This window comes from Equus caballus, chromosome 9 (genome assembly GCF_041296265.1).
Source record: "Equus caballus isolate H_3958 breed thoroughbred chromosome 9, TB-T2T, whole genome shotgun sequence".
Taxonomy (NCBI): domain Eukaryota; kingdom Metazoa; phylum Chordata; class Mammalia; order Perissodactyla; family Equidae; genus Equus; species Equus caballus.
In genome coordinates this window covers 72,535,116-72,549,320 of record NC_091692.1, presented here as the reverse complement: position 1 = coordinate 72,549,320, position 14,205 = coordinate 72,535,116, and the positions used below count along the sequence as shown (strand labels likewise).

General features: G+C 32.6%; 1 protein-coding gene across 7 annotated transcripts in view; it reads left to right on the top strand.

The window, feature by feature from the left end:
• CSMD3 (CUB and Sushi multiple domains 3) overlaps positions 1–14,205 on the top strand; it is a 1,186,048-nt gene that overhangs the window by 162,721 nt on the left and 1,009,122 nt on the right. For all 7 annotated transcript variants that reach the window (XM_070221725.1, XM_001915960.5, XM_070221729.1 and 4 more), the window contains exon 3: positions 4,581–4,693. In XM_070221725.1, the coding sequence (XP_070077826.1) occupies positions 4,581–4,693 (113 nt within the window). The remainder of the gene's footprint in view (positions 1–4,580; positions 4,694–14,205) is intronic.

Sequence of the window (14,205 nt, the reverse complement as noted above, 5' to 3'; positions counted from 1 at the left end):
AGATACATTGCCAATACAAATATGTATATATGCTTACAAAACATGTAACAAATTTTTATGGCAGTAGTATTTATAAAAGACTCAAATGGAAAAAGAAGTCCACCGACAGTATAGTGAGTAAATAAATTGCAGTATATTCATAAAAAGGAACCCTAATAGCAATGAAAGTGAAGTTCCATACTCCTGCTACGATAGTACAAATATAGTGTCAAGTCAAAGAGGCCAGAGGCAGAATAATTTTATTATATGATTTAATTTACATAAAGTTCTAAAACATGCAAAATTAATTTGTTTTGTTAGAAGTCAGGGGAGGAGTGAAGTAGAAATGAATGGGAGGGAGCATAAGCAGACATTCAGTATTGCTTGTAATGTTTTATTTCTTGACCTGAAATATGTTTAATTAGTAAATTAATTAGTGATAATTCAGCAGTATGTACACTTTGGATTGTACACATCTTCTGCATGCATGCTATAGTTCATTATATTACATTCACTATATGTATAGTTCATTATACATAGAACATATTTATAAACAAACAAAAAGATCAAGATTATAAAATCAGATTATAAAATTATAATCTTTTATGTATAAAAACTATAACCCAAGTATATTCTGGTTATAGGCAATACATTTAAAAAAATAAGGATACCAAAAGTTTGGAGGTAAACAGATGTTCCAGCCTAATCATAATAAATGAAAGTTGTAGATTTATTACTATCAGATAAGATAAAGTTTAAGATCAAATCATTATTAGAAATAGCGTGGCACTTCTTAAAGACAAAATATTCAATTCACCAGGAAATATAACAATTTAGACTTGTATATGCTTAATAATGTAGCCCCCAAATACATTTTCAAATGGACATAACTACAAGGAAAAATACAAAAATCTACAACCATATTGGCCGATTTCAGTATATCTCTTTCAGTATCTGGTAGACCAGATTTAAAAAATACAGTCAACACAGAGACCATTTGAACAGGATTAACAAATTTCTCTGAAGGAAATACTGAATACATCACCTACCCAATAATGAACACCCATTATGGTAGGCAGAATAACGGTCCCAGAATAATGGTTCCCTCAGAACTTGTGAATATATTATATCAAATGGCAAAAGGAGCTTTGCAAATGGAATTAAGATTACAGATGTTATAATAAGAAGGTATCTGAATTATCAGTTTGGGCACAATCTAATTACATGCACATTTAAAAGCAGAGAACTCTCTCTAGCTGGAGGCAGAAGAGGCAGCAGCAGAGAGATGAGGTAGAAGGAGAGACTAGAGAGATCTGAAGAAGGAGAAGGACCTGGACTGCCATTGCTGAGTCCGAGGGTGAAGGAAGAGGGCTACAAACCAAGGAACGCAGGCAATCTCTGAGGAAAAAAAACTGAGAATAACCCCACACCAACAGCCAGCAAGGAAATGGGAACCTCAGTCCTACAAATGCATGGAACTGAATTCTGACAACGGACTTATGAATTTGAAAGTGGAAGCAGATGTAGCTCCAGAGGTGCCTGAAAGCAACGCAGCCCAGCTGACACCGTGTCCGCCCTGTGAGACTCTAAGCAGAGAATCAGCTGAGCTACACTTTGCCTAGACCTACATAACTGTGAGCTAATAGGTGTTGTTCAAATTTGTGATAAACTGGATTAGGAATAGGAAAATACTATACTTATTCTTTATAAGAAAACCAGGCACATAATAAAAAGTTTACAATATCTGACTGCTAAAGCAAATCTCAATAAATTTCAAAGGACTAAATTCATACAGAAAACATTATCTAACTGTAATGCAAATGACATACACAGTGGTAACAAAATATAACTAAAGCAAGCCATATGCTTATCTTTAAGAGACGTACTTCCAACCATGGGCCAAAGAAGAAATCACCAAGGAATTTAGAAAACACTTTGAATAGGTCACTTATGGGATGTAGCTTATGAAGCAAAAAGAGGAAAATTTAAAGCTTTAAATGCTTGTGTACTCTAGAGAAAGTTTCTAGAGAAACTGCTACATAATTAAGAATGGACTTTTACAAGAAAGTTGATGAAAACACACTAGATAAATAATAAACAAGCTAAAGGTCCATCAACGGTAGGATGAATAAAACAAGTATTGTATATTTATTGCAGCAGATTCCTACACAGCAATGGTTCTCAAAATGTGAACCACTGATCCTTGGAGGTCCTGAGACATTTTCAAGGGGTCCAGAAGATTAAAACTATTTCCATAATAATACTGAGACATCATTCATCTTTTTCACCATGTTGGCATTTGCCCTCATGGTACAAAAGTAATAACGGGTAAAACAGCTAGTGCATTACATCTTAATTGGTGCCCTCAAACTCTACTAGTAGTCATTAGTCGTATTCTTTACCACCACACACTTGCAGTGAAAAAAAAAATAATAATAATAATCCAATTGTACTTAAGAATGTTCTTCTTGAAGCTGTAAATAATTATCTCATTAAATATCTACCCTGTAGTATCCCTTTTTTTAACACATATGACAAAATGGAAATTATGCCCCAAAACCCCTTCTTATACCTACCAAAATATGATTGTTGTTTCAAGGGAAAACAGTTATATAACTGAGTTGTCAGCTGAACTTTTTTCATGGAACAACCTTTTTATTTGAAAGAATGACTAATTTATAAACTATGGTTAGTCACACTTGGATATTTGGTATTTATTTTCAAAAAAAAAAAAAAGAAAGAAAGAAAAGAACCTGAGTTGATACTTCAAGGAAAACAACTGACAGAATTTGTTGTCAATGATATCTGAGTTTTCAAGTAAAACGTTAGAGTTTTGGAAAACTTTAATCCACCACTGTAAGCTTTAGAGCTTCCGCCAACTTAAAGATATTTCTGATGAGATCAGTAACAATAAAAATAAATGTGATTTTTTGACACTATAAGAAAATGCATCAACATTTAAAAGGTCTTTCTAACTCAGTGAACTAATACATTTCAAATTACCAATGCATGATGTTAAAAAAAATGCATGAGTAAAAATAATCGATTACATGTGCAAGGTGAACCAATGGATTTTAATGTTACAGAGTATAAAAATTAATTGATATGACTTGAATTTAATGTTGCAACTAACTTGTCAGGTTTTTGTGTAGTATCAAACAAGAGTACCTGCTTTTATTTGCAAAGCTATTAGAATACTCTTTCCTTTTCCAATTACATATCTAAGTGAGGCCAGGGTTCTTCATACTTATCAAACAAAATAACATATTGCAAAATATTGAATAAAGAAGCATATATGAGAATCCTGCTGTTTTCTACTAAGAGGCCAGACATTAAAGAAATTTTCAAAACTAGAATGCAATGATTTCTTCTCTTTTTTTTGGAAAAGATAGTTACTTCATATTGAAATATTATTTATTTCAACATGTAATAGACTTATTTTACTTATTTTAAAATTAAGTAATAAATGCACATTTAAAAATTTTTTCTCAGTTTTAATTTAAACAGGGTAAATATTGATAGATCTAGCCCACAAAATCGTTTTGGGGTTCTCAATAAGTTTTTAGAGTGTAAGCAGACCTGAGACAAACATGAGAACCACTGCTAGGCAGCAACAAATATATGGTAATTTAAACGTAGACTAATCCTACATATAAAATGTTGGGCAAAAAATAGTAAAAGTATATAAAGAAAAACAGTATCATTCCCTTGCATAAAATACTTAATTCTTATTCTTATGTTAATAATAAAAAATGAAAAAACATAAAAGGCAATTCGTAGAAAAATTAAAAATTACAAATCTTCATTAGTTTTATAAAATTATATCCCATGAATATGGTTTTTCTTATTTTTAATTTTTCCTTTCTGGTTTAGAAAAAAATGTCAATTGTAAATCAGCTTTTGTATAATCAAGCTTGTAACTATATGCAATAAATTATTAGCAAAATAAGTAATAAATTATGGGAAAAATATCAGGCAAATACTTGTTATGTAAACATATGCAATATTAACTAAAAAGTAATTTGCAACTATTAATTTTAATAACACTTACTGGAACTTGGGAATTTGATAAAACAAAATCACTTCTCATTTGTAGACATTTCAGTTTAACGATTTCATATTTAGATCACATCTCTTCCTTTAATATTAAATTTCACTAAATACTTCCCACTCTTTCTATATATTCTAAACTATCAGGAAAATAATTTATTTGACTAAAATATCCTTTAAATGTTCAGTTGTTAAAATCAATGGCATAAAATATACACAAACACATACTCTCACAATTCATTTCCCCAAGTTTGAATTAATCAATATTTTCATATAGATGATGTATGTGATGGATATGATAAACAGCAATGAGTGCAGTGCACACATTCATACATAAATAAGTGTATATTTATACTTACAGTAATTGCTTTTGATGAGTGACTTCTAATCAACATGTTATAAATGCATTCATATACACATGTACACAAATACACACATACACAAACACATAACTTAGACAATTTGGAGATTTGATAAAATAACTTTTAATGCTCTTTTAACTCTATTAGGTAAAATATCTGTAATTCTAACAATTCCGTTTATGTTTTTAGGTTAACAGGATTCCATCTGCCACCGCCAGTGACGAGTACCAAATCTGTGTTCTCACTACGTTTGACCAGTGATTTTGCAGTTAGTGCTCATGGGTTCAAAGTATATTATGAAGGTAAGTGATGGCAATATAAAAAGATCACTTCCCAGCTTAACATATTCAAACCAAAATTCTGCGGGATGAAAATCGAACAAGAATACTCAGGAAGGAAGATACAGTTCATATTGTTATCCCAAATCCTATCCTGAGATTCACTTTCTTAATAGTCTTTAGTATATAATACAATGCTAGAATTAGTAGGCTTTAATGTTTCAGTGCAGTGTGCCTAGACAGAGGAAAATCTTTCCCTTAAATTTTCTTAGGAGATGAGATCATGAAATCACTCTAGGGTTAGACATTAATAAATGGGAACTAAATGTGAGAGTAACAGGAAACTAGGTCTGATTTGAGATTCAGGCAACTCAGACTCCACACTATTCTCTTCTGTGCTTTGCCTCTCCACCAGAAAATAAACTGGTAAACTGTCTTCTCTGCAAGTTAGAGTCAAGAGAAAAAAATCCCTTAAGAGACAAGATTTGCCATCTTCCATTTGAAACCAGAATTTCCAGTCCCACAGATCCATAATCCCTTAACCACAAAGAGGAAAACTAAGAAGCTCTTGAAACTGAAGGTTTTTATCCGGAGGTTTGGTATGCACTCATTTAGCATCAAAATCTGACCTGAACTGATTAGAGGCTGTTTATAATCTTTATTTATGCCACACAGTGTGGGTACTCATGTTTCACTATGCAAATATTGTTTGATAATCTGTTGGTACCACAGGCTCTGCTGACGGTGTTAAAAATGCACAGAATCTGCATGTTTTCCCTTTTTAAAATAAGAAAAAATTCTAATAGCAAAAATAATCTATTCTCAAGGATTTCAGATAGAGGTCATGGACTTGTAATTTCTTCTTTATGTGATTTGACAATAAAACTCTCCTAGTTTAGGGAAGAGCCCCTCCCTTCCCCATAGGAATAGCATATCAGATTTCAACTCATCTCCACAGGACCACATTACCAGAATGCACCACACCAGGTCTAATATCATCATAAGAGATACACAAATACAGTAGCAGGAGAGGTTACTTTCTAAAGCACATAATAATTCAAATTATTTATATGTTTAAATATCAATAAAATGATATTTTAAACATGACATGTTTAAAGAGCACACTAGAAAATAATCATGTGTCAAATAGAATTGCTTTAGTATAAAGGGTGACAGTTTGCATGTGTGGAAAGTTTTAAACTAAACATTTCATCTAGTGCTATTCTTCTCACTAGAAAAAATACCCTCTAGCAAGCAACTGAGTAAAAACATTTTCTCTGTCTTATATCCTAAATAATCCCACATCACAGCAGTTTTGAATACTATTTTCTACCTAATACATTTCTAAAGTGTTACAAAAAGATGCATTTCGAGACTTGTTTTCCTCCGTTCCTCCAATGTGATAGTAATAATCATTAGTTTTTGAAGGTGCTTTCACAACAGTGGAATATTTTTATCTTGGTAAGTTAATTCACAGTTTAAAACACCATAAATACAAAGGTTTAATTTTAAGTGTAATTTTGGCAATATTGAAGAAGTTAGTAATACAGTAATTTTCTATTAAGGGCTCCTTAGTAGAAAACATCTACTCTGTTTATCAAAGTATAAAGATCCCTTAAGTTAGTTTACCCCTTCAGTAAGTACTAAGTATACTGAAAATGTAGTAACTTGGAAGATGAATTATGAAGTTGCCATGTTTTCTGGTTTGACTGTCAAGTTTCATGTAACATACTCAAAAATATTTTCATAGCTTTCCATTGTTTCTATGTATGCAACATTAAATTTCTGTCAGTTTTTTCCACTTTAGTGAAAATGGATTCATATGTCTTCATGACATTGAAAGGTATGTTTGGGAGATCCTGATTTAAATATGAGGTGTTAGGCATCCTGGTAGTATTGAGGGATTAGCCATCATGCTGCAGAACATCTTTGGTATTGATTTATAATGAGTATGTTTTACCATGTGTATTAGTTTTGTATTACTACTGTAAGAAATGACCATGAATTTAACAGCTTAAAACAACAAAAATATATTATCTCACAGTTCTGTAGCTGAGAAGTCCTGGTGGTCTCTGCTAGTTTCTCTGCTCAGGGTCTCACAAGGCTGAAATAAAAATGTCAGTTGGTTGGGTTCTCACCAGAAGACTCTAAAAGGAATCTATTGCCCAAAGCTCCTAGAGGCCTCTCTCTCTTCCTTGTACATCTGAGATCCTGCAACTGGTGCACTGAATACTCTCATACTTGAAATCTCTCTTATTTCCCCTTCTGATGCATCTCTGTATTACCTTCTCCCACCACCATCCCCCCACCATCTCTGACTTCAGCTGGAGAAATTTCCAGGCTTTTAAAGACTTACGTGTTTATATTGGGACTATCTGCATAATCAAGGCTAATCTCCCTATGTTAAATTCCTTAAACTTAATTACATCAGCAAAGTTCTTTTTGCCATGTAATATGACATAGTCACAGATTCCAGAGATTTTTTTTCGGGGGGGGGGCTTCATTTGTCCTACCACACCATTTGAAACACTATATAACATTTTACAGAGGGAGTAGCTACAAGCTTTTATTTATTTAACCATGGCCAGTAGTAGTGTCAGGGCCAACTGGTGTATCGTGAAGTCCAAAAAGCTTAGTTGGAAATTTCAAGTCCCTCCTCCACCCTCTTCATTTTGGATCCAGGTTATCATTCTACAATTACCTCAAACTACACCTCTGGACTTTCCCTATATCTCAATAAAATAATCTACCAATCTAGACATTTCCTCTAAATTTATGCTTCCTTTTTTTTTCAAGATGATCTTAATATCTGAATTTCACTTTTCTTTTTTAACGATTGGCCCTGAGGCAACTCTGTTACCAATCTTTTTTTTTCCTTCTTCTCCCCGAAGTCCCCCAGTACATAGTTGTATATTCTAGTTGTAGATCCTTCTAGTTCTGCTGTGTGGGATGCTGCCTCAGTGTGGCTTAACTGAGCAGTGCTAGGTCAACACCCAGCATCCAAATGAGCGAAACCCCGGGCCACCGAAGCGGAGTAGCAAACTTAACCACTTGGCCACAGGGCCAGTCCCTGATTCTCATTTATTTTCATTTTATCTCCTTCTATATAGTCATTTACTAGTTATTTTCTTCATCTTTTGAAGTTTTCTAAGACTTTGTCCTTGTATATGAGAATTCTATTTATTGGTAATATTTGTGCATTTATCTGTGTTTCTCAAACTGCCAACACTGTACCATATGCATCAGAACCATCTGGAGAATTTGTTAAAATGTAGAATTCTTGGCCCCAATTAAATATCCTGAACCAGACTCTGGACTGAAGCTCTAGAATATGCAATGCAATTCCAATAGTAAATCCAACATATAATAAATAATTGATAAATGTAAGTGTCTGTGATCTTTTCAGAACTTCTGTGGTGTTACGAACTTCTGTTGCCCTACTTTAGCCCATTTTTCTTAAAACTGTGGAGTGTGATGCCCCTGTTTTATAAATTTTGATCAAGTTTAAGAGCTTTTAGCCATTTATTGGAAACACTTTTAAACTTCTTGAAGTTGAAGCTGTGAGCTGTTAAATTTCTGTGGAAAAATTTCCCCATATATATCTAGCTGCATATATCTTTATTTTTCCTCATTATTATCTGCTATATACTTCAATATCTTGGCACTATTTCCCACAGTTTGTTTCAGAAAACTTTGGTTTCCTATGTCAATGTTAAAAAGAAATGAGTAAAATGCTGTTCTGTAAAACAATAAATTTGAGAAACACTAATGTATACTAAGTTGCATAGTCTATGTAACCACTTTTCGAAATTTGATTAGGATAAAACTTGTAAGATCTATGTTCTATGGAACACACAGTGGGAAAAGCTCTTATGTCTTTCTATATCTGCCAAACAGAATTCAAAATATATTCTAGTTTCTGCTAAAAGTTATTTTGTATACTGGAGTCCTTTTACATTTTACTTTCAAAGATGTATAATCATTCTTTATAGACGAAAGAGCATACAGTTAATATACCACGGAATATTTGACTATTTTAGAATCACTTAATGTGGAAACAAAGTAATATAATCCAAGCATATAGTGGATTACATACATACATACGCATATGTAGTTATGAAATATTATTATATACATTATATGAAGTGGCTACTTTAATGTCTGGGAGAATCTCAGTGAATAATTTCAGCATATATCAGTGAACCAATTCAATTATCAGAAATGGACATAAAAATAAGAATATAGTCTTGAAAATCACCTTAAACATAAGGTAATTATTATGCCATAATGATTGTTAATGTGTATGACTAAGTAATTAAGAAATGATGGGGATAGGGGCTGGCCCCGTGGCCCAGTGGTTAAGTTCGCGCGCTCCGATGCAGGTGGCCCAGTGTTTCGTTGGTTCGAATCCTGGGCAGGGACATGGCACTGCTCATCAAGCCACGCTGAGGCAGCATCCCACATGCTACAACTAGAAGGACCCACATCGAAGAATATACAACTATGTACCGGGGGGCTTTGGTGAGAAAAACGAAAAAATAAAATCTTTAAAAAAAAAAAAAGAAATGATGGGGATAAAAAGCTCACTTTTAGCAAATATGCTGTTAAATCATTCTCACATTTTAATTCAGAAATATAAAAATATGGGAAATAACACTGCTACTGCTAGCTAAAATTTGAGTGATTTCTTTGTGCCAACCACAGTGCAAGAATTTAATAAAGCATTAATCTTAATGTAAAAATATATTTAAATGCCCTACAGATGTAAACTATACATTTTGGAGATCGTTTTATATCTAACTATAAACTATAATTCGACTTATAGTTAAATGACTATTATAAATGATATATAGATATCTAATAATTCCATCAGTAATGAGGAAAGATTTAATATATCTCCCACTTTCAAAGAATTAAAACTCCAATGAATGTGTTAAAAGGCAGACTGGGCTATGTTTAACCACTTAGAATCTGCGCTATTCACAGATATTTACATTAAATGAATAAGGTTTAGGGAAATTTGGGGCCTTTTGAGAAAAGCCATAAATAATATGTACAATTATTTTTACTTTTTATGGATATTTTCTTTGCTTAAAAATCTTTACTTTCTTGAAGTAAAGAATTTCCTTATGAGGCATTTTAAAACTACAAAATTGCTCATAAAGCACAAAAAAAAAACCAAGCTGAGAATGAAGAAATGCTAAAGTCAGTGATATACGACCTACTTAATCTTTGTGCTTCATATAGAAAAACTGGATGGCATTCTAGATTGTATTTTATTCTCCAGAAATAGAATGATTAAACTTAGTATGTAATCTCATTTCACAATGAATTTCCTTCTTTTATATATATTGTTAAATTTGTCTTATCTATCAACTGCTATAATTTATCATTTTGATATGGAGTGCTAGAACAAAGTTTGAGACAGTGATTAATTTAAGATTGTAATTATATGTCAAAGATTTGTGTGTGTTTGTTTCACACATTCAAGGGCTATACTTTGTGATAAATTGTTATAACTAATAGTAGTACACAACTAGTGGCTCAAAAGATAAGTGTACTATGAGCTTGATTAAAAAATTAATTTGTGAATTTACCTTGATTCCCCTCTACAAAAATGTAGTGAGCTAGAAAAATAAAATTTGATGTTTATTATTTGATTATAAGTATGATGGAATATTAGAGAAAATTAAATTTGAAATGGTTTCTTCCTTATAAAAATGATTATGCTCTTTAATAGGACACCATTTACTATCATAACAAATCAACATAGATAAAATAAAATGTACAAATAAAATATTTCAATATTTGATTTAGGAATAATTCAGTAGGAATAATAAACAGCATCAATCATTTTGATTCTTAGGATATACATACTGTATTAGATAAAATTATTTTTCCACATGGAGAAATAATTATGTCATCAAATTTTCAGCGCTTGTTACACAATCTTCAGCTTTAAAATGGATTTTTAGTAATTTTCCCCTACCTCATAGGACAACCTACTTTACAAAATGCATTCAATATTCCAATAAAAATTATGCTTTTCCTAGGTAGTGTGATATGTTATCTTGTCTACAATATTCTTTAGATTTTGTATACTATTTTAAGCATATTTTTTAACAGTGAACCTTTAATGCCAACAAATGTGGGAAACTGCTTTTCATTTGGTCATAGGTCGAGGGGAGTATAATCTTAGTTTCTTCAAAATCATAAATAACTGGCTAAAGTAGATGGGAAATAGATGATGAAAAATCAAAAAGAATGCAAGAAGCTAATCTGATGCAATATTAATTAATAATACTCTTTGAACAACATATTGATGCTTCCTCGTGTAACAAAATGTGAATTGACCTCAAGGCACTGTTTGTAGGACTTTTACTATTATTCGGGTAGCTAAATGTTCATTAGTTATTGCTCTTTTCATCTAATTATTGCATTAATAATAATATTTCCAAATATGTCGTTAAAATAATTCAATCTTTCTAAATAGTTCTCTTCACAGTCATTTGCATTTGTAATAATTTCTTTGTTTATCCATCATCTTTGAAGGCACTTATTAATACTTTTGGTTCTTTCACTGTGCCTCCATTTGAAGTCTATTTCTCATTTTACAAACTGATCTCTGACAGTGTGCTCTTTCGGCTGTAAATGTAAAGCACGAGTCATCACTCACTATGCTTCATAAAATATTTCATTATGCCTTTCCACATAGACATATAGTATTTATTTCACACAGAAATATTTAAAGGAATTTTTTCCATAATATGATCATTCCCATCTGCATTGGTTTTATATTGCTGCATAGCAAACTACCACCATTTAGCAGACTAACACAACACAAATTATAATCTCAAAGTTCTATAGGTCAGAAATCTAGCAGGGGTCAAATGGGTTCTCAGCTCAGATTTCACAAGGCTGCAGTCAAGATATTGGCCAGCATTGTGATTACAAGGTCTTATTCCAAGCTTAATGGCTGCTGGTAGAATTTATTTCTTTGCAGTGATAGGACTGAGGCCTTTATTTTCTTGCCAGGTATTGACCAGGAACTTTTCTTAACTTTTATAGGCTGCCTATGGTTCCTTACCATTCTTCCTGACTCTGAAGGCACTTTGCAAGCTGGCTTTCTTCCAGTTCAGCTGGAGCACATCTCTCTGACTTTGTCTCCCTTTCCAGTTGGCTAGTAAGGAGTCCTACATAGATTAACATAATCACAGGAGGGACACTCCCATCACCATTGCCACATAATATAACCTAACAAAGGGGGCAACTATACCATCATATCCCTAGGTTCCACCTATACTCATGGGGAGGGGGTGGAAACCTTAGGGCCCTTAGAATTCTGCCTAGCACATCATGTTGAGTGATTCATCTAGGTGATAGTTCAAAGTGGGATAGAAGATACAAGAAGAGAAAGAATAGAAAGTTACAAAATACATTTTATAATTAATCCACCTAAGTGGATCCATTTTCACCTGAAAAGAGATATAGTTAATATGTTCTTTACATTTTTTCTTCCTACTTTGGTTAATTGATTTCTTTTAGGTTAGTAAATAGCACATCTTTATATTCGATTGCATAGGTTAGATACAAGTTAATTATAATCTTACACTGTACTTCAGATTTTTATTTTTCAGGATGATCACTTTTTAATATGAATGCATTTTTTTATATAGCATGTCTTTCTTCTTAGCGAAAAATATAGGATAATATAAAAAATTTTAAAATACTGGACACAGTGTTACAAGACCTAATATTTAATGCTGACTTTATCACTCAGATGCTGTGAAGCTTAGTTCTTAACAATGTAAAATTAATAATACAATATTGATTCTACAAGGTTTTTTTGAAGATCAAGGTAGTTAATCATGTAACATCCACAGAGCAGGGCCTGATGTGTAAGCAACGTTCAAAACATGTTAGCTGGTATCCTTGCTGTTCCGCCATCTATATTCAATATTACATATTGTTACTAATGATATACATCTAATTTACACATTGAATATATACTATTCAATATTATATATTGATATATCAATGTTACATATTGAATACATATGTAACATATTGTTACATATATATTCATATGATTGCATATTGAATTTATATGTATTCAATATTATATATTGATAAAATATCTATATATCCATATATATTATAATGTTTGGTCATGTCATAAAAACTCTCTGAATTTCCATTTTCTCAAAAGGAGTGCTATATCGAGCTATTTGTTTTGTCTTTCTTAGAGTGTTGTTCAAGTAAGAAAATGGATATGACAATTTACCCAAGTGTTATTTGGGCTAAATAAGTTATGCAGTACCACCCTTAGCTAGGGTTTCCCCAGAATCATAGTGCTGCGAATAGGGTAATCCATTTTCAGCTTGAACCAAGGGAAGAAATGACACTTTTCACACTTGTGCAATGCTCTTCCAGTGACAAAGGTCAAAACCCTGACAGGTTAAGAGAAGCAACCTGCTCAAAAGTTGCAACTCTGAGCTGGCAGGTCATTCCTAGAGACTGAACTAGAGCATGACAAGGCAGTTGTTCCAACTGACTTGAAAAGAGGGCACAATGGGAGGATGCCAAGTCTTGTGTAGAAATTAATTGAATAACACTTGTTAAATAAATACAGTCCTTTAAGGAGGTGTATAAACAAAAGTTCCTAAGAACTTTATGGATAATTATAAGGGCCCTGAAGCAAAGAACAAACATCTTGGTACAGACGTTGTGGCTAGAAGAGACGATCCCAAGAATCAAAAGTAACTATATGTGCTAGACTATAACAGAGTGTTCTTTTGGGTCATTTTGATTAAATGTGATTATTTTCTTCTAGTGACAAAGAAATAATAGAAATTACTGACCCATCTTCATAGTTCTGTGTATCTACACATTGTCAAGAACTGTGAAGACTCTGAGACTTTGCCCTATCGCAGAATTAACAATTTAGCCAGCCAGTTTCATGGATGCTGGCAGAAGACACAAAACAGTACGGAGTCAGGGACAAAGGACTTTATTACATACAACAATAGAAATAGCCAGAGTATCAGCAATTTTTCAGGCTCCAAATGCCTCAATTCTCCTGCAGCAGTCCAGATGACTCCTACATTCATGATGGGTTGTGCTACAGGAGAGGAACTCTGTGCTTAGGGAACTGGGATCTGTTATAACAGATAGTAAGTAAACAGGCTCTTTGCTCTGGAGGGAGACAATATTTTCATATTGTTGCTGAACAAAGAGAGTGAGGACCTCTGCTTACAAGATGTGGAAAACATGAGAAGCATATGGGGAATTGTTTCCCAACAGATGTGTGTACTGTTCTACCATTACAGCATCTGGATTCAGTAAATCTTAGACAATTTTCAATCATTTTCAAAAATTCCAAATAAGAGATACCTTTAAGTACTGTTATGTGAAGATCCTTCAAATGGGTATATGCTATCTAAAGCCTTCAAAATTTTTATTGGCCATATTTAGTATTATTTTAAAAAGCACTTAATAAGCAACAATATTCTATATATACTTTTGGATAATTTTGT